The sequence below is a fragment of the Melitaea cinxia genome, chromosome 3 (genome assembly GCF_905220565.1).
Source record: "Melitaea cinxia chromosome 3, ilMelCinx1.1, whole genome shotgun sequence".
Classification (NCBI taxonomy): Eukaryota; Metazoa; Arthropoda; class Insecta; order Lepidoptera; family Nymphalidae; genus Melitaea; species Melitaea cinxia.
In genome coordinates this window covers 7,310,402-7,336,314 of record NC_059396.1, presented here as the reverse complement: position 1 = coordinate 7,336,314, position 25,913 = coordinate 7,310,402, and the positions used below count along the sequence as shown (strand labels likewise).

General features: G+C 33.3%; 1 protein-coding gene across 1 annotated transcript; it reads right to left on the bottom strand.

The window, feature by feature from the left end:
* Window positions 1-409: 409 nt before the first annotated feature.
* LOC123669365 (long-chain fatty acid transport protein 4-like) lies at window positions 410-24,215 on the bottom strand. The gene is made up of 12 exons (XM_045602971.1): window positions 24,011-24,215; window positions 23,211-23,361; window positions 20,411-20,648; window positions 20,049-20,301; window positions 16,537-16,735; window positions 13,106-13,216; window positions 9,532-9,613; window positions 5,253-5,383; window positions 4,555-4,705; window positions 3,926-4,083; window positions 3,413-3,566; window positions 410-2,140 (listed from the first exon to the last, which is right to left on the bottom strand). The coding sequence occupies exons 1-12, from the start codon at window positions 24,172-24,174 to the stop codon at window positions 1,980-1,982; spliced, it is 1,953 nt and encodes a 650-aa protein (XP_045458927.1). The 5' UTR covers window positions 24,175-24,215; the 3' UTR covers window positions 410-1,979.
* Window positions 24,216-25,913: the final 1,698 nt, after the last annotated feature.

Here is a 25,913-nt window from a genome sequence, read left to right as displayed (position 1 = left end):
TTAAATCCTCTTCTCTACACGTTAGTTATTTTTTCACAGTTATTTTGACTGCTTTTGGGCAATATTAGGTATGTACTCAGCTTCAATCTTTCTAGTATTAAAAGACATTTAACGAAAAATTTTACTGTGAAATATATAATATACCATAACTTCAACATAATGGTATATTGATACAAAGCTATAATTACATTAAATTAACTTACGAGTGTACCTTCTACGCGCCCTTTGAACCCATCTAGATCGATACTAATGTATAACTTAATAGTTCTGTTTACCAAGTTTATCATATCATAATTATACTATAATGAAGTATTTGAGCCGTTGATTCGATGTCACAGGTAACTTTTATAAATAAACTTTACCTGTAACGAAAAAAATAGTCGATAGAATCTTTAATAAAACAAATATATTAAAAATCAATTTTTTAATCATTAGGCATTTAACGACATTACCCATTACCGATATTTACTCTTTATTTGTAAAATAATAACAGATGATGTATATCACTTCAGTCTTTCACATTGAGACTGGAATGAGATTACAAAGTCGATAACGTTTACAAATTGACACAGCATAACTTGCATACAAACAGGGGCAAGTAAATTCAATAATAACATTTAAAAAAAACAACAATTAATCAAGAATTAAAACATGAACATTGTAACAAAAACTGATCAACTTATACCAAACATATAATTTTATTTACATCAACATTTGTTTACTCAAATATCATCAATAGAGCAAATATACAAAATACATAATATTCAAATATATTCAAGAGCCGATACCGTTCCCTTTTAACCCGTTTATCTAGCTTAAGTACAAAGTTCGTAAATCAAATGTTTTAATCATTACACACGTCGATACACAATATTGAATTGAGTTCACTTAATTAAGTTTCTTCACAAATTTCATCACTAAGTGTCACAATTTATTTATTTTACGAGTATATAGGTTTTATCTAGAATACATAACAAATATATCATAATTATCAACCTAAAGTATATATAGAAATGTTTAAATGTTAATTTGTATAGAAATAACATTGAATGTCCGCCAGTTGGAAGCAGGGTAGCCAAGAATGGAAGGCGTAAGAAATACAATAGCAAAAACAATATTGTCACAATATAATCGCTTCTTAAAATACAATCGCGTTCGATTTTATGAATCAAATTTTAAACGTTTGTTGGATGATTTACCAACGTTAATATATATATTTTTATTTAATTTACTTAATACGAAAATAGTCTTTTTTCTTAACAATTGTTCATTCGAGAATTATTCGATATTTAATTTTGTGTGTGTTTAATACTTAAAAAGTTGGTTATATAAATCAGAAAATAAGATATATTATATATACTGATAGGAAATCGAAGTTTATTCATATTAAGGTACAAAACAGTGTTTTTTTATATTAGAACCATTATAATAAAAATACGCAGTAAATAGATCAAATTCTCTTTTAGAAAATATATTAAAGGGATTCCAAAGCAAATCTTTCTTAATGTGCGTTTAATAATATATGAAAGGATTTACATATAGTTTTATAAGTGATAGAGATAAAAAGATTTAATATATAAACAGTTACATACAATAATATTGAAATAAAACATATTTTCCTAAATATTGTTTACGACAAAATCATAAATTTTATTATTAATAACAAAAAAAAATTACATTTGTAATTTCATATAAATCAGATCTAATATTATTTGAGTCTTTTAAACACGCAATGTGCCAGATCAATATTAACAACATAAATTAACCAACTGGCTTATTGTCAGTCAATAAGTAGTTACATGTAACACAAAAATATTCCGCAGCTACTGCTATGTATATACGTTTACTGCGCATATGACAATAAACCCATTGGTATACAAACGCTAAGAATAAGCAACAATTTGGATATTTTCTAAACTACAGTAAACATTTACACCGCGTAACATCAATATTTTTAAAAAATCAGTGCATATTTTAAATCACAGTCTAATAATTCCTTTTAAAATCTTCTCATACTCCTCAGGACCTAGTGGCAAATACTTTGATTGTTTTAAGTCCAAGTAATACAGTTTGTCTCCCTTCACTAGGCTCGGATCGAAGCCTTCCTTTTGCAAGTCGGTTTTCTTCATTTTAAATGTACCTGTTATGAAATATAAAATTGATATTTGGAGCGTAAAATATTTTTTTATTACTTTAGTTATGTATTTAAAATTAAAAATTATTCATAATGTAATAAATAGTACACACACTTACTATAAAAACGAATACATAGAATTTATTAATGTATTGTGCTATAAAGCTTTAATCTAATCCTTCTACAATGACACCCATTTGCCTTGGTGACGTTATCTCTTTTTTTTGTGACTGAATTGTGAGAATTTTCAGTTTTAATTTTAAATGTATATGAATATGGAAGAGCGGGACATCCTGACACAGGTTAAACACCCACTTAAAAGAATGTCCCAACAACGGCTTCATATTGTTTAAACGTTTTTTAAAATAAATAATTTTTTAAAAAAATCTAGAAGAATATACTATATGTCATTTTTTATTTTTTATTTCAAGTTTTCAAAGACTGTAAAAGGTTCATAAGATATGAAAAAATTAGGATATTAAAAAATTCGGGCGTTTGGCAGTTCGCAAGATATGAAAATATCTGCCACGTGCCAGTAAATATATGAATCAGGGTTATCTTAGTGCCAATCCTTAAACATTGGCTTTTGGATTGAAGTATAAACTTTCAATGGGTTTTTTTTTTGTCCATAACAGAAATACTTCCTAATTCTTATTGCCCAAAGTTACTTATTGTAAGCTCAACTATTAATCATGGCATTAGAGTTAATGTTAGTATGACTAATTATAGTAGTTATAAACTATATATGTAAACTTAGGTTATGTAAATATATTATATATGTAAAAAAAAATTATGTCATAGTAACTTAGACTACCCAATATATATTTTAGAGCCTATATGAACTTTTATATTATACTGATATAATAAAACATTTTTTAAATTTTAGTGTCTGCCTGTGACACAGATGAACCCATTATAGTACATCATTCCTTGACAAACAGCCTAGATAGTAAACGCAGTATAAATTTACGCAATTGTAGCCATCCGTGTGTATAAAAAGTGCAAAAGTGACAAAAGTATGCGTAAGTAGCGGGCGGTGTGTGCGCGTGTTGCGTGCCTGAGCGAGTGTATGCGTACGTTAGTGTGCGTGTGTGCGCGTGTTGCGTGCCTGAGACTGTGTATGCGTGCGTTAGTGTGCGTGTGTGCGCGTGTTGCGTGCCTGAGTGTGTGTTTGCGTGCGTTAGTGTGCGTGTGTGGGGGTGTTGCGTGCCTGAGTATGTATATGCGTGTATGCGTGCATTAGAGTGCGTGTGAACGCGTGTGCGCCGCGCGTCTCACCGGTCATGTCGACGCTGCCCATGACGCGCAGGAAGACGGGGCGCGCGTAGGGCGGCAGGTCCCTCTGCAGGTCGCGCGCCAGCCGCCCGAGGTCCAGCGAGCCGTCCGCGTCCACGATGCCGCACATCCCCGCGCGGCCCTCGGTGTTAGGCACCTTCACAACGACATATATTAGCCCGATCGTTTTGAGACATTTTTTCCTTACTGTTATTGGTTATGCCTTTTCTTCCTCACTTAGGTAAAAGTTATATCCCATGAGATTGTTGATATATTTTACAATAGTAGTCACAAAAGAAATGTAATGTCATATCGTCAAAATTTTACAAAAACAGTGAACAACGGTTACTATCTAAGCACAGCAAATTGCGACTTACGTTGTTTTCCATATAAATAAAAACATCAAGTCTTAAGTAATTGATATTAGCTAACAGAAATACATGTTTCGCAAACAGAGTATTATTTATTATATTATTCATTATTTGCGTTATAATATGCGACATTATAAATTCTTACCAAAACACCATAGACAACAGCGTCTCTCTGGTCTGCGACTCCTGAAATGGCGGCCTCTACTTCACTCGTGCTGACATTCTCGCCGCGCCACCGGAACGTGTCGCCCGTGCGGTCTCGGAAGTACAGATAACCTAGCTCGTCTGATACTAAAATATCCCCTAAACACAAAAAAAAACGTTATTACATATTTTTTTGAATTGTATGAACGTGGACAAAACGGATCATCTTAAATAAAGAAATCGGTATTTAATCACATGCTATTAGTTCAAACTACCCTCCGATTTTACCATGTTACCTGCATTCAGCCTATAACATCTCACTGTTAAGCATAAGCCTCTTTATCCATGTAGGAGAAGGATTGTAGCTTAATCCACCACGCTGCTCTACTGCGGGTTGGCGGATTCCCTACTACGAGTAACGATATATATCAGCTATTTATGAAAACAACCGGGACCGTCGGCTTAGCTTGCTCTCCGAGGCATAGTGGGGAGAGCCACAATGACAGGCATCCAAATCGGAAAGGAATATCCGTACAAATATTCATCCCGAGCGGGAATCGAACCCGCAAACCGTCGACGTTTGAGGCGACTTCTCGCACCACTACACCAGAGCGGTAGCGTGCTACCTACCGGAGATGAAAGCGGAGTCCCCGGGCGAGAACACATCCCGCACCACCTTTTTGTCGGACGCGGCCTTGTCCACGTAGCCGAGGTATTCGCGCGTGGGATTGTTGGGCGAGATCTTGCCCACGAACACTCCCGGCTCGCCCGCCTCAGCGATCTAATGGTATATATATATTGTTTGCTTGAAAATGTCTACAAGATATGATATTAGTTGGTTATAAATTCACAGAGTCATTACTAGATGTCGGTCGGTACATAATAATTTATTATACTTCATCTTGTCGCGCATGTAAGTGACATAACGTGCGAGAGCAAGACTTAAGGTAGTCACGTATGTTTTTTTATTATCATTTATAAGTGCAAGTTGAATATATATAATACTTCTAGAGTAGCATACAATCTATAGACGTCTGCAATATCAGCAGCGTCACAAGCGAGTCGCTGACCCTACCCCTAACCCTCCTTAGGAACTCTGGCTAACTTACTCACCACAAAACACAACGCTACTTTGGAGTATTTCGATGTGATCGTCTTTAAGATTGTGGTATTTTGCCAGTTGGGATGCTTCATATTTTAAGTTGTCTCCGATCCCACAGATTATTATGATGTTACTAACGATAAATTAAATTTTACTTATTGTTTATGTATATTATGTTTATTATGTATACTGGTTCAGTAGATATAGATGACTTCGACGAGCGTACCTGACACAGTCCACGTGAATCTCTAATAGGCTCTCCGGTCACTTCGTCCACTTTGATGATAGCAATGGGATAAATTTTCGGGAAGGATCGCGATAAGAAACCAACTGCTCCAGGAGTGCCGTCAGTGTTCGCTGAAAAAATAAACAAATAATTAGAATATAAAAAAAATTGCATACACAGGATCGTCTATTCCTAAGGTAGACAAATTAATTCCTGTGTAGGTAACAATTGACATAGATATTCAGATTTTTTTAAAATAGGTTTTTGAAAAACATATGTTTCAATAATTGCACACCGTAATAAAGAAATAAAAACCGCCCAAGTGCGAATTGTACTCGTGCACCGAGTGTTCCGTACAAACAAAATTGTTAAGAATATTTTTATTATGATGTAACTAAAAATTTATGTTTTTCACAATTTTTCCTTTATCTATTCTATAAGACGTTGTTTCGTACTAAATTTCAAGATTCTGAGTTCACGGGAAGTACCCTGTAGGTTTTGATTCCCTTTCTTTGCAGCATAAACGGTTGTATCTTTTGATTGCATTGGCTAGAAGTTTGATTTTTTCACAGCTCCAATATAGAGTTGACGAGTATTTGATATGAATTTCACCTTGATACCTCCAAACGTTCCTAGGAAAAAAGGTCTTGACAGACAGACGGACAACAAAGTATCCTATAAGAAATCCATTTTTTCCTTTTGGAGTACGGAACCCTAAAAATCAAGTTTACTGGTATATTATTTAAGTTATATCTATTTCAATAAAATGCATGGTAACTTATTGAAACCGGTTGTACTCGTTTAGTGACGAATGAATATTAAATGGCAAAATGAACAATGTCGGTTACGTAAGGTGACTTGCCTACTTCTGACATCGTATATAGGAAACATAGATTATTGTATATATTACTGTAAATGAATAGTACGAAAGAACATAGTTACAATTGAATTACAATTATTTATACAGTAATGCCTCCCCTTCTTAAAGGTGTATCAGAATGAAACCTACACAAAATTGTAAGTTAGACTTCGAGAATCACGACTGTTAACCTCAATCTATCTATTCTATTTCATGCTGTAGATATAGCACTAAGCCGGAACAAACATACAGAAAAACAGGCGGACGAAAATTCAAAAAATAATTATTATATCTTTATTGCTCTCATAATAGGCACTATAGTTCGTTTCTGCTCATATAGAGACAACGGTCATTTGCAATTTTGATACATGTATAGTCTAACGGTCATTTGCAATTTTGATACATGTATATTCTAAGTCTGTCTCATAGACATAGGATGTTGAAAAGCTGATCTCATTCAATCATTACGTGTTTTAACGTAGATTTTAGACGATAGGTAGGAAAGCAGGTTTTTTTTTTATGTCACTAGGTCGGCATGCAAGCGTACGGCTCACCTGATGGTAAGCGATTACTGTAGCTTATAGACACCTCCAACACCAGAAGCATCGCAAGCGCGTTGCCGACCCAATCCCCAATCCTCCAGGAGCTCTGGTCACCTTACTTACCAACAGGAACACAATACTGCTTGAAAACAGTATTATTTTGCTGTGATCTTCTGTAAGGTCGAGGTACTACCCCAGTCGGGCTGCTCCATATTTTGAGCAGGAAATTCTTGCTGTGCCCTACCTCAGTTAAAGGTTCAGTTAAGTTTCAGTTTGAAACTCAAATCGCGTTTGGTGATAAAGAATAAAACCATGAAAAAACCTGGTAACTGATAACCACTATAAATTGTCGAACGAACTAGTTCAAGAAATTTTTAAAAATCAATATGCAGAAAAAAAAAGTAAGAGAATAAACTAAGATCCTAATAAGAAGTGGAAGATTACTTAATCCAGGGGTGAGGCATTTAAAAGCTGGATGCACTAAAATGGAGCATATTTTTTTCAGCTACTATAATTTTTAAAATAATTAAAACTCGAAATTCAGAACTTGTCTATTAGGATCGTCAGATCAAAACTTTTGGAACTTATAAGAGAATATTCAGGTATTAGAAACTATTTAGGATAAAATTTGTAATACAAAAAAACATTTGTAACAGAGAGGCAATTTAAGATTTGTTTGTTCAATTTATATATTTTATCAATTTATAAAAGTTATTATCAGTGCTAATAAATAAAACCATAAATTAATAACAAGATAATAATAAATATATATCACCATAAAATCATATAGTGCAACCTCAATATGGCAGGGCTGAATGGAATTAGAAAGTATTTGTTATACTAAGTTATTACTTGTTGTTTGTAACATTGAGGTTTATAACTATAGGTTAGGTTGAAATGTGATTAGTTTAAACAAGGTAAGAAAATTTGTTTACTTACCTTGATGTTACATATATATTATATACTCATCTACTTATACTGATACGTCATGTATATATAGGTCATACAGTTGACTAAATCATTCTATTATATAAATTATACGTTCTATTTGTATATGTAAAGAACAAAATAGGTTTCCTTAATTGAAATTTTCCCGCGCAACAATGTCATCGAGCCGCCCCGTAACATGAAAGATTTAATTTCGTAATCTATGGTAAAGATATAACCTAAAAAATCGTCTCTTCATTGTCAAATCAAAACAATTTATACAATAAATATCATCGTTAATTAATTACGTAAAAGGATAATCTGATTGTGATTTAGGAATTTGCGTTGAATAACATTAAATGTCGTTTCGTTCCTTAGAGGTATGTAAGGTTATGTAAACTTATTTCGCGTGCATCATATTTTTACATGTAAAATAACCAAAATAAAGGTTTTCTTACAGAGAAACCCAATTTTGTAAATATATTTATATGTTAGGGTTTATTTTGTATTAATTATGTGTGGTTTCATGGGATTTCGAAAATATTTGTTTCGCTATTATTAAGGTTTGTACACACTAAACCCAAAAAAAACAGTGTTGGAAGAAGAAAAATACGAAAAATAGAATTTGTTAAGAAATTATATCATCACATCATCATCACTTCAGCCTATCACAGTCCACTGCTTACGATGATTACGAAAGTAGCTCCGGTGTGAAGAGAAGTGTAACTACTGACGTAAGTGGCTTCTGACCCGTGACATTACAGTACACATTCACACACACACACGCACGCACGCACGCACGCACGCACGCACGCACGCACGCACGCACGCACGCACGCACGCACGCACGCACGCACGCACGCACGCACGCACGCACGCACGCACGCACGCACGCACGCACGCACGCACGCACGCACGCACGCACGCACGCACGCACGCACGCACGCACGCACGCACGCACGCACGCACGCACGCACGCACGCACGCACGCACGCACGCACGCACGCACGCACGCACGCACGCACGCACGCACGCACGCACGCACGCACGCACGCACGCACGCACGCACGCACGCACGCACGCACGCACGCACGCACGCACGCACGCACGCACGCACGCACGCACGCACGCACGCACGCACGCACGCACGCACGCACGCACACACACACACACACACACACACACACACACACACACACACACACTTCAGCCTATCGCAGTCCACTGCTGGACATAGGCCTCCACAAATTCGCGCCAAAAATGGCGTGAACTCATGTGTGTTGCCTGTCGTCACCACGGTGGACAGGTGTGTTGGTGACCACAGGGCTGACTTTGTCGCACTGAAGACGCTGCTGCCCGTCTTCGATCTGTGTATTTTAAAGCCAGTGGTTGGATGGTTATCCCGCCATCAGTCGGCTTTTTAAGTTCCAAGGTGATAGTGGAACTGTGTTATCCCTTAGTCGCCTCTTACGACACCCACGGGAAGAGAGGGGGTGGCTACATTATTTACTGCCGTAACCACACAACAAAAGTTATAATTATGTAGTATGAAAACTAGTTTCAAAGTATATATAGGGGAACCCAAGATTTTTTGTTTTTACGAAAAACCTGCCTTATTATATAAACAAACCTAAGAAAATTTATAAGATTAAGTGCCTAATTCATCGGTTTGGTTCAATTCCTAATTTCGGAATTGGTTTATCCTGCACATAGGCTACGAATAGATTTAAACAGTAAGAATTAGAATAGGCCATTAGGACCTGTTTCGCCTGAATTAAGAAATTATGAAATTTAAATTAAGAATTTCGAATAAAAATTTCTCATAAACATAGTGGAATTCGATGGTGAAAAAGAATAATATATCATAAACTTTTATCCATTGGATACCGCCATCTATCAAATAGCGTTATCCGCAATCGATGAAAAAGGCAATAAAAGTTTATCTTTTTACCAATATTAGCATTTCCTTCTGTTGCTCCGTAGAACTCGGTGACATTCTTTATGTTAAAGCGCGTAACGAATTCCGTCCAGATCTGAAATACAAAAATATATTTAGAAGCATGAAGATCATTGTTTTGTATGGTGTGATGAAAAATTTGTTTTGACTGAAATTTCCTTTTTTTTACCCGCTTATTAACAAATATTATAGGCTATAAGTCATCACAGTGTAATGGTTACGAAAGTATCGCATTAAAGCCGGCGCTTACGTTTCGATTACCGTTCGGAGAAACTATTTGTATTAGTACAAATATTTGTTATTGGCAGAGTTTATATCTTTCTGAGTTAGAACCTTTACCATATCTTAGAAAAAACGCGAAACCATCCAACCTACTTGTTACGATAAAAACCTAATAACTATCAACGTCATTTTTCGTTGGAGGCAAAATATCCAATTGAAAAAACCACAATTGAACTAGCTACTGATTAAGTTTCGACATTTCCCCTGTATGATAATAGAAGTCTTTTCTAGCATTGGACGATTACAAACTCTTTCAATTCAGTCATAAATCATCAAAGTACTTTTTACTGGAATAGATAAACAAATAGTAGGCCAACTCAACATTGTTAAAACTTAACAGATGAAATTGGGATTAACATTTAGTAAATTATACAATAATACTAGCTGACTCGGCAAACGTTATCTTGCGGCTAAACGTTATTTAAAAATAGGGGTTGATCGTAGAGGGTTAAAAACTTAGGGTTGTATATAATTATATATTTTTAATGTTGTATCATAAAAAAATAAAAGTATAAATAATTTATCTAAAAATTAAAAAAAAATATTTAGGGGTGGACTACCCTTAACATTTAGGGGTTGAAAATAGATGTTGTTCGATTCTGAGACCTACCCGATATGCACACAAAATTTCATCAGAATCGGTCAAGCCGTTTCGGAGGAGCCGCGACACGAGAATTTTATATACCTATTAGATTAAATTATATTTAATGACTATTCGACCATTATGTATTTATGTAATTAAAATAAAGTGAAAAAGATATTTGTAAGAGGGTTATCAGTAAAGGTCAAGAAACTAATAATAGATAAAATTAAAAAAACAATATCATATTTTACAAAGCAAAACTTGTTAAATATTAACATACAACATAACACACTTTATTTTTAATCTTTTATTTTCATCGGCTATATTTTTTCGTATTAAATAATCACGTATTTTGATATTCCAACATTCACAACATAAAAACATTTACAGTACAAAGTATAATTACGAATTGGTACAACTAAGAGATCGCATACATCGTACTTTTTAAACGTGTTGTCGACGCGTGTTATAGAAACGCACGTTGAGAAAATTTATTTGCGTTTGAAGCAATACATACGCGCGCTATCAATTTATCTGCACCGCTACATACGTGCATCTGTATTGATTATAGCCTGGGCCCTATATTCTGTAAAACGTCAAAAAGTCAATAGCACGACATTTTCAAAATTCAACGGTTCGTGAGCAGAACGAATTGTCTTTTGAAAAGCTACAAGGTCACGTCTGGCTACTTTATACTAACGCGCGTTGACGGCACGTTTTAAAGACTAGATATTAGTTTTCTAAGCACTTCGTCACGACAATTTTATTATAAACATATATATCAGTACTCAATACGGAACTTGACAATTCTAATTAAGACCTGTGACCTAATTACAATTGAATACTTATACTTTAATGGAATATAACTTGTATTGTTTTCTAACATTTACGCGAATTTCACTCGGATTTTACGAGGTTTATTATGTTTATAGATGCCCGACGCTTCGGCTACTTTACATAAAAAAAAACGCAATAAAATCCGAAAAAGTTGTTTCATTATAATATCTTGTATATTTATAAAATTTATATTTAAAAAATCTATATCATAACTCACACAGTCAAAATAATAAACATTTTATATGTATCGTCTTTGTAATACGTATAACAAGAATGAACATAATATAAATATATTTAGGTATATACATTTTGTTATTATATTTTCTCATGTATGCACATAGCTCGAGAACAATTTGAACGATTGGGATATTTTTTGTGTATAACTACACAATAGTAAGGATAAAGTTGACGTAAATGAAAATTTATACAAAATTACCAGATTAAAACAATTGTTGATGGTTAAATAAAATAATACTATATTATTATAGCACGATATTAATTTAAATTTTAAGTGCTCCTTATACATATTTATTAGTGTTAATCTAAAACTTTTAAATTGAAGGCTACAGGTATCGATCCATTTCGTATAAAATGGAAATTGAAAAAAACTATTACATGGTGGACTTACATCTTAGCAAGACGAAATATTTAAATAAATTTTAATTTTCTTTTATTATTAAGTGTACACCATGTCTAACATCGACCCAAAAATTTTAATTTTATAATAAAACTTTCGAAATTGTTTTATGATTTCACACACTATTCCTACTTCTTCTTCTTCTTTTTGCCATATATGTTATTAACCCCCTTAATCCCCCACGACTCTTGTTACTTAGGGGTATGAAAAATAGATGTTAGCCGATTCACAGACCTACCCGATATGCACACAAAATTTCATAAAAATCGGTCCAGCCGTTTCGGAGGAGTATGGTAACTAGCATTGTGACGCGAGAATTTTATATATGTATAAAATAGATAGACTATATTTAAAAAAATTAGATAACCATTGAATTATACGCAGTTAAATTAAGCAAGGTCCTTAATCTTTAGACTTTAATTCATGACGCCAATCAAACGAAGGTTTTACTCGTGAGTAATGATGTTCTTTGTGTATTGACTTTATCCTTAATAGGTATATAGGAATGTATAAGAAGAACAGCTTCTGCAAACACCTTAATGACGTAAACACATGTGTTTACGATTACGTTTTTAAATTACTCAGAAGAAACTTAAACTTATTTATTTATTTATTTATTTAAACTTTATTACAACTTTATTAACTCCAAAAAAAAACAACAACATAACAACACATCAAGATAACACGTTGCGCAAAAGGCGGACTTAAGGCCGTACAGCCTTATCTACCAGTCAACCTTAAGGCGTAAAAAATAGTAAAAGTAAGTGTTGAGGTAGGACTATAATGGCGAATGCTAGCGCGACCCCTCTCGCCCCACCCAGGCGGATGACTGCTTACACGTGGTGGTTTTTAGTCAGTAGGAGTCTGACATAACCCTCTGGCGCCCCCGCGCTGGAGGGTATCCATGATGGATTTTCCCCACGTAAAAAAAAAAAAAAAAAAAAAAAAGACTATAAAACAATACAAGCAAAATAAACATACGCATATAAATACATAAATATACTTAGAAACTTAGCAGATTTTTTAAATATTATTCGGAAAAAATTAAAGCTTTATTTTATGAACAAACTAGTTGCATCGAACTATTGCATGTTCTATGTAAAAAGTAGACAGTTAGTCATTCTTATAAAAATTACTAAAACATAATTATTATGTATAGACGTTGTATATCTACGTATGTATGTTGTATGTATGTATGTAAGAATGTAATGTTCCTATATATTATTTACCTGTGGCCTTAATCCATTGCCGAATATGACTCTCACGTTGTGTTGCTTGTCCGCGGGGGACGGCGGCGTAGCGAGCACGTAGCGACACATCTCGCCGATGTAGTGAGCGGCCTAGAGACACGTACTATTTATTTCCATGAAAAACCAACTTTAATTTACATCAGCAAGTAATAAAATGAGAACATCAACGTATCAACTTAGTCAGTCAATTAAATACACATTATCAGGGATAACTCAATAACCTTACGAGTACTTAAAGTATCGTTCAAATTTTGCCACACGTACTTATATCATCAAATTTCAAATAAACAAAAAAATGTCAAAATCGGTACACCCAACAAAAAATTATGACGTAACACGCAAAAATACGGACAAATTGAGAAGTCAGTTAAAAAGTATCTACTAGATTAGTAAAATCACAATAGTCTCTAATGGTATTCAATTTTATATCTTCCGTGGCATTAACAGTATTACGTTTACATATGGCCATGACACCTTAATGTGTACCGAAGTAACGGAAACGTCGAATTATCATTGACAAACATAAACAATCATCCGTTTTACGTCGTAATAATAAATTGGAATATATTGGAAATGAAGTTGTTTGATAATTTGTATCCTCATTAGGAAGTCTAAGTTTTACCACAAATAAAATAATAACTACCCCAGGTTTCAGTAATTAAACTCAGTGTTACAGCATTACTAAAACATTGAAAAACAAATCTTATAAACGCTTTTAATTTTATGGGATTTTGATTGAATTTTGAAACTCCGATATTTCGGCGACATTACAAACGCCCCACGGTCACGGGTGACTCGTGAAGTTAAAAAACTTGAATCATTATTTATCATTAACTGATCTAAACATTCTGATATAACAGCAGTTACGGAGTATTGATTTTAATCGCAGAAACTTTTTTATATAAAACCTTTTATTTATTGGTACAAATTATAGACGGTATTCGACTCCTAATTTCGTTCCTTCAAATAGGGGGTCCCGTATGTGTTATATCACGTTAGACGTAAAAAACATCCTAAACCCTTTTTTTAATTTTTTCGAACTCTTTTTAACCGACTTCAAAAAAGGAGGATGTCACTCAATTCGACCGTATATATATATATTTTTTATGTATGTTCGGGGATAACTTTGTCGTTTATGAACCGATTTTGATAATTCTTTTTTTGTTGGAAAGGAGATATCCGAAGTGTGATACCATGATAAGGAAACCAGAATCTGATGAATGGATCCCAGAAAAATCGAGGGAAACCCTCGAAAATTCACATAAGTTTTTACTGGGAGTACCGATTTTGATAATTTTTAATTTAATCAAAAGCCGATGTTTGTCATTTATCATATTTAAATTTCATCGAGATCTGATTACAACTTTTTGGGTAATCTTTGATAATGCGTATTTACTTGACTATTTTTTCGTCTAACTAGGTACGTTGTCGATGTAATTGAAGTCGTTTTTTTTTCGTTTGCCAGCAAACACAATTATTGTCGTAGAATTTTTCTTATTATGAATCATAACTTACGAAAGGTGTCGTGAGTCTATCAAAGAAGCTCGCCTATTTAAACGAAGTCAAATTTTAAAATGGGCTAGGATTTTTTTTTTCACGCGGAACGTGATCTATTACACCTACATCACTTCAGCCTATCACAGTCCACTGCTGGACATAGGCCTCCACAAGTTCGCGCCAAAAATAGCGTGAACTCATGTGTGTTGCCCATAGTCACAACCCTGGCGGGTTGGTGACCGCATGGCTGGCTTTGTCGCACCGAAGACGCTGCTGCCCGTAACCACACAGCATTATACCTACAGAACCCCCTATTAGTAGCAACGCGGTTACGAGTTGAACACGTTATATATTACTACGACACATAACTTGTTTAATTGCGATAACCTTATACCAAGGTTCTTATTATAATAAATAACGTATTTCCTGAACTTAGATTCTATAAAAAAATTTGGATTACTGATGAGTAACAAATTGTCACTTAACGGATCTTTTCCGCGGGTTTTTATTCGATTAAACGAATTAATTTTCCTAATATTTGATTCATTTGTCCATTTGGATAAGTGGCTTCTAATAGCATAGATGAGTTATCAATACCAACGTCACGTAGAGTGGTGAAGACACAAACGTTATTTATGGATGTAGTAGAGATTACAACCTCAATGGAACTTTGTCTCATAACGTCGTTTATCGAAAGTAAATAACAAAGTTGGATTTAAATTGACCTTTTTTATTTTTTACGATTAAGTTAAAAGGAAATTATTACAATAACTAACATTCTTACTTCCGTAAGAAGAATCTATAAATAAAATTTATGTAAAAAAATACGCACTTATTTTTAAAAAAACTAGTAAATAAATTAATATAACAATCAATTAAATGACTGCATTACAAGTTGTAACATTTTGACCTTGTATTCACAAAGTAATAACAATCTTATTTACATTAAGTTAGTATTATTCTTAAACATTTTGAAGATATTCTTTATACTTCGAATTTTCTCATTATTTTTACTTGTAACAATAATGAGAATATACTGGTAATTATGTCTTTTTTTTATTTATTTGAAATTATAAACTGCTTTAAAATGTATTATTACACCAGACTTTTGAGTTGCATTATAATATATAATAATTATATACAGAATATTTCATTCATTAATCAATACAGTTCCAATCTCAATAATTACTGGAATATTTTCAAAATAAATTATAAGCTATTAAAACAAAAGAGGTTGATGAACTTAGCCTATAAAATACGCAATAAAGTAAAATTTATTTAAAAGGGAACATTGAAATTAAGTAGGTAACCATTACTGCGTATGTAAATAAAATAATAATTCCGTACATTATTTAACACATTTTTTTTAGAATCTTGGTGAAACATCGCAATAACCGATTTATTTAAGACATTTATGTATTGTTCTAACGAAATAACCCTGTGAGAAACGGACAGCTGGCTACTAACAAAGCAAGCCCTAAAAAATACTGTGTTATAATTAGGTACCTAGTACACGTAGAAATTACAATATACATTTCCTAGAAATATACATACCACTTATTTATGATTATTATATGTATACCTTCGTATGTAGAAAAAAAAAGCAATTTATTTCTAAACAAAATTTCGATAACGGTTATTCATAAATAACCTATTAAAATAATAAACGATATTTTAAATTATTTATTGAGTATTAATTTATTCTACAAGAATTTAAATTGACACGAGAAAAAATATATACATTTTAGTGTGGTAAGCATTTTTTCTCTGTTCTTATTTAAACTGCCGTAAAACAAATCACGTAACAATTTTCGTTCGACCCTTTTAACTTCCGGAATAAACGTGTTCTCATACTAACAAGGTCTTAAGTCACATGCTATATTATGCCATACTAAATTAAAGTTTCAACTCACCGTTGCTTTGTACTTAGCGCAGTCTGGGAAATATTGTGAGGCTGAAAACTTCGTCTTCAGTACAACTGTGCATCCAAATACTAAAGCCTGCCCCACACTGACCACTCCACCGGCTGTGTGGTACAGAGGTAGCGGACAATACACTGTATCGGATTTATTGAGACTTAAGTTATGGAGCCCACATACCATAAACACATATCTGAAAAGAAAATATGCTTATATATTTCAAATATTATAAAACACATTAACAAATTATTTTTTATGTAGGTTGATAAAGCAATTCGTCATTGTTTTCTTACGATAAATTGTTAGATTATGTGGTAAGACCATATTCAAAGTAATTGCCTTGTTCCTCTCTCTTTTTTTCTTTATAATCAACACAAATAAAATACTTTTGAAATAAGCAAAATTACTTTTGAGAAATCTTTTTCGTCCTAGCATTTTATTTCTATTTATTGTTTTTGTATGTTTATTTAAAATCTAAAAACCCTAACTTGTGAAACTAATGCTAATTTTTTAAAATAAATACGTAAGTATATAAAAAGTTACCGTAAACAAGCATTACTTATATTTTAATTAACTTCAAGTTCATTGTTTAGCTTGAATTATTCTTAATAAGTATTTACCATGCCTCAAACGACCCCTACAATAAGATCATATTAAAATAAATACGAATAGGTGCTCGAAGATTTCCCTTTTTATCTTTGTATTTTATTTTATTGTCTCTCTCAACGAAATAATATGTGAATTTTTGCATTGTGTCAAACATTTAAAGTAGGATATTGACATAAAAACGTGAATATTAGGTATATGAACACGCGACTGTAAATACCATTCGATTGAATTGAATGGAATATGCGTAGAGTATTTACAAGTCCACGTCAGTGACACCTACGGTCCACTTCGGTGGCATCTATAGTACTCATAATCTTGCGTTAATCGCAATGTTTACCTACTCCACTTTGGTGGCAACTTCAATAAAGCGCTTGCTGATACTTGGCCGTCGATGGCAATGTAAGTCAAGCGATATAAAGCCAGAGATTGATCATCTACTATACTTTATATCAGGGTTTGTCCCTTTGCCTTCAGCCTTTGCTTTATTACAATTGAATGTTAGACTTCGGTCTCGATTTTAATACCACAGCTTCGGCTGTTACCTCTTTTGCACTTGTTGGACAACTATATTATAAACAAGTGCAGGCGCACTATAAATTGCTGATCTCTTGAGGAAGGTCCATCGACGCGAGGTCGGTGGACTATTGTACCGTGGCGGACGGATGCGGGTACACTTACCTCCTCTCCTCCCCTTATTTTTTTTTTTATTAAATAGTCAAGTAAATATGCATTATTTGATATATCTCGAAAAGTAGTCTGTTCAAAAGCAACATAATTATTTTTAAGCAAAATACTATAAATATTCTTCTTGAAAGTACAAAAAAAAATGTTTAAGACCGCACAAGATGTCTGCATACTATTAAAAAAACTCAAAATCGATTAAATACACAACATTGTACTGAATATTTTATAACATGTTCAATCATTTTAACTTCCCTTTAGATTGTTTTCACGTCACTCGTTAATTAGCACGTTATTAACTAAACCTAAAACTATTACAACCGACGCAGAACTAATTGAATCCATATGAAAATTAATATATACGTAAATAATTAAATTTATTTATTACGACACTATTTACTGCCTATCAATATTTATATGGCTAGAATAATATTCATATTAATATAATTAGAGTTCCAAACAATACTTACTTTACAAAAATATGTGTCCAAATTTAATAAAATATCAAAACAAAGCAATTGTTCAACAATAAACATACCAATTTTGAAGTTAGTTCACATATGCAACATCATTACCAAATAAAATTAAAAAAAAAAAAAAAACAATTTCATTATAAAACGTTAATTTAAGTTAAGCCAAGACATTATGTTTACTTTTACAAGGGAACAAAACTGTCTCGTATGAGAAAGTGAAAATTGTGTTAGTGAAAGTCAAAAAGATCGTGTAATACTTCGTATGTATATATACTGTAGATCGTGTAATAGGTATGGGGTTATGTAGCAGTAACCTTTAATTTTTTGTATAATGTAGCTTCATATATTTTTTAAAGAGAAAACGTGTATATATAAAGAATAAATATGTCAGCTCGTTAAGGAAAAAAAAACGACTTAAATTAACATCGACATGTGATATAAGGTGGGTAGGTAGTCAAGTAATCGTAACTCATTTTTTTTTATATATATAGAGTTATGTCCACAGACTTACAATGCCCGTGCTTTTGTTATTTCAATTTTTAGTTTTGTTAGTGATCGTTTACTTGTTACACTACTGCAGCTTACATTAAGAGAACTAATTATCCTATCTTAGTATCCCTAATGCAGACGTGAGTCCACCGACTAAAATTATGCTAGCTTCATTGATATCTTACATGCAAAAAGACATTGACTTTTTTTTTAATTTTTTTTTTCTTACTTTAATTATTATTGTCATTATTATCTATGTTTATATATACACTTACTTGCTATCTATAATATATAACGTAACTCATTATTAGGGATAACTCAAAAAGTACTCGTCAGATTTCAATCAAATTTAAATGATACCACATGACGAACATCAGCTAACGACTAATCATTACAGCCTATACAGTCCACTGCTGGACATAGGCCTCCACAAGTTTACGCCAAAAATAACGTGAACTCATGTGTTTTGCCCGTAGTCACCACGCTGGGCAGGCGGGTTGGTGACCGCAGCACTTACTGGCTTTATCGCACCGAAGACGCTGCTGCCCGTAACGACTAAAAGATCATCAAAATGAGTACACTCAGTATAATAAGTTATGAGGTAACACACATTAAAAAATTAATAAATTCCTCTTTTGAAGTTGTTTAAAAATAATCTGAATAATATGTTGGTATCTATTGATATAAAGATAAAAGATTTTATAGATTAAGAATTCCCGTGTTCATATTCCATGTTTTAAGACGAATGTACGGAATCAGTCTAAACTGCAATCTAATCTATCAATCTAAGTCTTAGTAGCTAATTTGCAAATATAAATCCTTATAAATAATTATATATATATATGCTGTGTGGTTACGGCATCAAAGAATATAGCCACCCCCTCTATTCCCGTGGGTGTCGTAAGAGGCGACTAAGGGATAACACAGTTCCACTACTACCTTGGAACTTAAAAAGCCGACCGATGGCGGGATAACCATCCAACTGCTAGCTTTGAAATACACAGGCCGCAGACGGGCAGCAGCGTCTTCGGTGCAACAAAGCTAGCCCTGCGGTCGCCAACCCGCCTGCCCAGGGTGGTGACTATGGGCAAAACAAATGAGACAGATTGTGGAGGCCTATGTCCAGTAGTGGACTGCGAAAGGCTGCTGTGATGATGATATATATATATATAATTATGTATAAGGATTTATATTTGCAAATAATCTTAATATTAATTACAATAAGACAATTAGTTGATTAATTTTCAGACTCACCTAGAATTTGAAATAACTGCCGCTTTAGGAAGACCAGTTGTGCCGGAAGTGTAGATGTACAGTAGTTTCCCTAGGAACCCGTCAGCGTCAGCTAGAGTCCAGGGTGCAGGAGGAGTAACCTCCAATAAAGAAGTCAAATCTTCTATTCCATCACCACTCGCGTTTACTTCCTTATTATTAGTGTTCAATCGTCGATGCGAAAATTTAAACAATTTCAATGCAGGATCCAACTGACTAGATATATCTTGGATTGCTGTAATGAATTCATCTCATTACACGATTGTACGTAAAGTATACTCATAATATGCAGTATTAAAATTTATATCATACATATTAATGTCCTCAGTAAAATTGCGTCCTACCTGATTGATATTCACTCGAAAATATAAGGACATCGCATTTAGCAACGTTAATCGAGTGTATTAGCGCGTTGCCTCGTTGGTTGGTGTTGATCAGTGGCGTAATACCGCCTAGCCTGGCGTTGCCGAGCCACAGCGCGGGCATTTGAGGACAGTTGTTTACCAGCAAACCAACGATGTCGCCCTTCTTTACACCATACTTTTTTAGAACAGCCGTGACTCGTAAACTAAAATCTTCCACCTTTTAGCAAAAATAAATACAGCTATAAAAATTTAATACATTTTAGTATATTTGTGTTAAACATTTTGTTTACATATTTTATAATGCATAATTTTGTCACTATTCTGAAAAACTGTGCGTTAATGTTAGCTAATTGTAAACAACGACAGTAAATGTAGTTTTAGAGTTAAGCCAAACAAAATGGTTACTAAAATCTAGGAACCTTAAACTAATAAAAAATATATAAATAATCCTTTCTTTAAAAATAGTGTAATGTGTAAAAATAGTGTAGTGTGTATAAGTGGTAACCGTGTGTAATAAAATCACAGATTATCAGGGATTATTATTTTGTTAAAGCTAATACAAAATCTCACACCAAAAATGTAAGCCAAAACATGTTAAAGAGAGAGAGAGAGAGAGAGAGAGAGAGAGAGAGAGAGAGAGAGAGAGAGAGAGAGAGAGAGAGAGAGAGAGAGAGATATCCATTTTTGAATCATACTTTCTTTGTAGCAGATTTATAGGGATGTATAGGGAAGAATAATATTCACTAAACACCTCTAGGTGCTAAAATTATATTACATTATTAATTATGCAACACACATGCTTTACCATCATCTCTTATCACATAATAAGATAATAATAGTAATAATAGTTAACACAGACCTGAACAATTGTAATTAGTGGTATCTATAGAGTTTTTTATAAAACCCAAAAGTTCGGTATAAGATTTCTTGGGTATCAACATGGCGATATGAACTTTTAAAAATAATTGTGTATGCAGGCAAACGATAAACAAATCCGACTTCAATTACAAGAGAATTCTAGACTTCATTGACAAGTAATACAACGTAGATCGACGAAAAAATAGTCAAGTAACTACGCGTTATCAAAGATTACTCAAAAAGTAGTTATCAGATCTCGATAAAAATTAAATGTGACCACATGATAAACATCAGCTTTTGATTAAATTAAAAATTATCAAAATCGGTACACCCAGTAAAGTTATGCGGATTTTCGAGAGTTTCCCATCATCAAGTCCTCGTTTCCTTATCATAGTATAAAACTACTGATATCTCCTTTCTAACAAAAAAAGAATGATCAAAATCGGTACATCCAGTAGGTAAAAAGTTATGTGTAATTAGTCTAGCTATTCAAAGGGGGAACGCTGCCAGTATCTTTGGAACCCTGGCCTAAAGGGACTGCTTTTAATAATATTTTTTTGTTATTATATTATGTATATATATATATATACTTAAGGTTTTTTTTTAGTTTAATGTAGATACAAGACAGTAATTGTAATATGTACTTCATTCCATACAATTACAAGTTATTTATGCAAATCTATATCAACAAATGATAATATGTGGATGTTCTTATTTATAAATAAACAGCTAATAAAGCTACATTACGAGAGGTAAAACAATTAATTTTACTATTAATCACCTTAGGTACAATAAAGATAATATGAGTTTACTTATTTACTTACAAAATAATTAAATACACATTTGCATCAATGTATCTTACATTAATAAAATAAATATAAAAATAATTAATTGGTACATTATTGACCCTGCTTTCTGTTCCAGGGTCATAAGTTTAATACCCGCACTGAGTCTGAGGGTAATATGTATGTGTGTGTATTATTGATGAAAAATTTTTTTACGCATGCTAGACTTGGGGAGTAAGCTAGTGAATGCGTGACGAGAGCGTTACGAAAAGTGTGATCGAGCAGGACGAACGGAGCAAGAGAGAGAGATGAGAGCACACATTTTCTTTTCCTCTTTTTTTCATAGCCAGTTACGCTTCATATATCTAAGACTCAGTGCAGGCCTATTGTGTAGAAGTTTACTTCAGTCATGTAGTCTTAAAAAAAGTTATACATCACTTTATTGTTACCTATAACTCAGGCATTATATCGCCTACCTCACGAATGGTTGATTTGTACATTTGTTAACCATATTATATTATTAATATTATCATTAATTAAAGAAATAATAATAAAGTTGAATCATTTGTGGTTTCAAAGTTCAACAACTTGTTGTTATTATGCTTGTCGTCAGGCTTCAAATCAGTGATCCCAAGTGTATGTATTGAATTTATTTGAAACTTGATGAAATTATACAATAATTAGAAGCAGCAATGAGGTTTTTTTTGGCCGACTGAATTTCGATAACAGTTGTTTAGATTTTTTTTTTTGGGTGGAAGTCTTTTTGTTTAAAGCGAACTGACAATTTTTCAATGTGACTATACTCCAAAAGTACAATAATTTCAGCTGCACTTTGTCAATCTGATGGGCAAAAATTTCTGGTAACGATGCTTCAAATTATCAATTTACACTATCTCTCATAGGAATATTAATAAGTCAAAAATAGCAATCAGTATAATAATTTGGAACACGCATTGGAGCAGTGTGGTGGATTAAGTTCTGATTCTTCTTCTACATGGGGAAAAAGGCCTATGCCTAGCAGTGGATGTTACAGGCTGAAGCGATAATAATTTAAACTTTATATAGTAAAACTTTAAGGGTTGTCTAATAGATTATAATTTTGAAATATAAATTATTTATCATTACTAAAAACATACCTCTCTAAAAGTCCAAACTTCATCTTGGAATAAAAAGCATGGCTTATCAGGATGCTTCAGTACTGTATAATGAAATATATCTGGCAGAGTCCAGTTTTTGCTGGAAAACTTTTTCGCAGTCCATAAAATCTTGACGTAGCACCAGAGGGCCCTTAAATTATCGATACAAACTATAAAATTCATAAATACATATGCTTATTGTATAATTTTAATAATTTAAAATATGCATTTGACATATGCATATATACTCATAAGGATGTCTATATTGAATTTTAATTTTTGCTTTATCATGAATTTTACATATAATTTAACATTTATTGTTACAGATTAATATAAGGTTTAAATTTATTTATTTTATACTTTACACCACAAATGTACACCACAAATATATTACAAACAAAGCATAAAGATAGTTACAGACAGTGAAGTACAATGGGCGGACTTATGGCTAATTAGCTATTTCTTCCAGACAACCCAGACATAAAAAGGAAACTTATTATCTAAATTGGGTAGGTGGTGTAGATGTATAATAAACTTACATACAAATGTCTACATTCTATTAATATATTTTAAGATATAAAATAAACAATTATACTTCATTGACGAGTCAATTTATATACATGATAACTACTTCAAATAAATATATTTGATAATTTGAGTCACTAACTATACTCTTTGTTTACAAGTAATTTATGTAAAAAATAATAGAAACCATACATTTTTTATAAGTACAATGAAGAACTGTGTACTTATTATACTAGTTAAGTAAGAATCATTATAAACTTATTGTACAACTTTACCTGAGATCTCGTGGTGCGGTAATCATAGACACATAGCACCATTTCCAATGGAATAATAAAAGATAAACACCACCAAGGAATAAGGAAACTAGAACTGTTTGCAAGAGGCCGAGATATAGCCAAACGGCGAGTATCGCCACACTAAGACCCACTGTCGCGAACATGGTGACCGCTTTACGCCACGACGCGCGTCTAACTGACAAACGAAAACGTCTACGAAACAACGTGATTACTGTAAGATACTTTTACTAAAATATAGTAACTTCCAATACGCATTAGTAGCGCTCTGACTGTTCGTCTTAGAGTGAACTATAACAAAAGAGATCCTCACATCTCTATTATGAGTTGTTTAACGGAGAACGGCAACGATTAGAATAATTTATTTTTTAAGAAATATATTTTAATTTGAGACCAGTTTCACTTTATGACAGCTCAGTTATTGTATTCAATATTTCATTACTGTTAGAAATTCAGTACTGACGTTATTATAATATTCTAAATCAATACATAATTTTTTTAATGTTTGTTTATTTGTCAACAAATACGTATTAAAGATGTGTAATTGTGTATTTACTTAGAAAACTTATCGGATATATGGATTGTCGTCATTCATTGACTTGACACAATAACTGTTTTTTTATTGTCATTGTCAAATAATACAATGGAAATGTCAGTGTCATTTATAGGAATAGGGAGAGGAGTGATGGGTGATCCCTAAACGGTAACGTAACCGGTAACCATCTCGAATATCTGAATTAAAAATGTATCCATAATCGTAGCTGAATCTGTTATAAGAGTTCGTATAGTTTTGAATCGGAACATAGTCTAAGGGATGATAACACAAATAGACGGGAGGTAGAATAAGCCAGCAGGACCTGTTTCTCCTCAATTAATAAATTGCAACTTTAAGATTAATTATATGCGAATAGAATTATCTCATAAATATAGTAGAATTCGATGGTAAAAAACTTAATATTAAGCCTTTAAGCCTTTAAATCTTTCTATATAGGTAATCTATATATTATACTATATATATATCAAATAGGGTTATCCACAAGTGGTGAAACAGGCCCTTATTAATACGTGTCAGCTTTTGAGAATCCTTTACTCTATGTGTTTTTAAATGCAGTGCAGGGGTACAGTATAGATTTCATGGTTTTTGACAGCGTGGAAGTACGAGAAGCAACTTACTGTCGCTTGGGTCCCACCTGGCATTAATCGTCAATGCTGGAGGACAAAAAGTTGCCACTTACTTTGATTTACAAAAGGCATAATATATGGAATAAGTTCGCATCTACGGGTTTTGGGCGCTAGTATAAGTAACGATCGCTATCAGGTGTACATTATAAAAACCGGGACCGACGGCTTGATGTGCACTTCGAGGTACGGTGGAGAGACCTACAAGAACTGCACAAACACCCAGACCATGGTAAACATCTGTATGGCCAATACAAATGTTTGTCATGTCTGGGGATCAACCCTGCAACCGCCAGCGCAAAGGCCACAAACCAGTGTGGTGACCGTTGCGCCAAAGCTTTGTCAAAAAAAGACGTGTATCTGAGCTTATTCGTCATGGGTAAGTTAGGTACAACAGGCTGTCTAGAAACGTGGTCTCGTGGATACGTGGTGAGTGTACAGCGCGACTGAATACATCACCCAGACAACCTGTTTTGCATGCCATCGCCAAAATCTTATCTGCTCGAAATTGCCCCCATATCACAAGCTTTGTGGCAGCTGAATGAGATTTCAAAACATGTGTGTGTGTACATATGTGTTCTGAAATATTACTAGTTTTAACATCACATTAGTCTAAGCTGTAACAATGCTATGCGTACCATTGTACGTTGATGAAATAAACAAATAAGTAAATAATTATACCTACTGTTTATCCGGTCAAACAAAC

Bases quoted from the DNA above. Each gene is read 5' to 3' on its own strand.
- LOC123669365 (XM_045602971.1), bottom strand. From the start codon at position 24,174: ATGTTCGCGACAGTGGGTCTTAGTGTGGCGATACTCGCCGTTTGGCTA. The intron at 13,217-16,536 runs GTGAGTTGAAAC...ACGTGTCTCTAG, and splicing joins GCGCTAAGTACAAAGCAACG to GCCGCTCACTACATCGGCGA. The intron at 2,141-3,412 runs GTGAGACGCGCG...ATTTCATAACAG, and splicing joins GGGCAGCGTCGACATGACCG to GTACATTTAAAATGAAGAAA.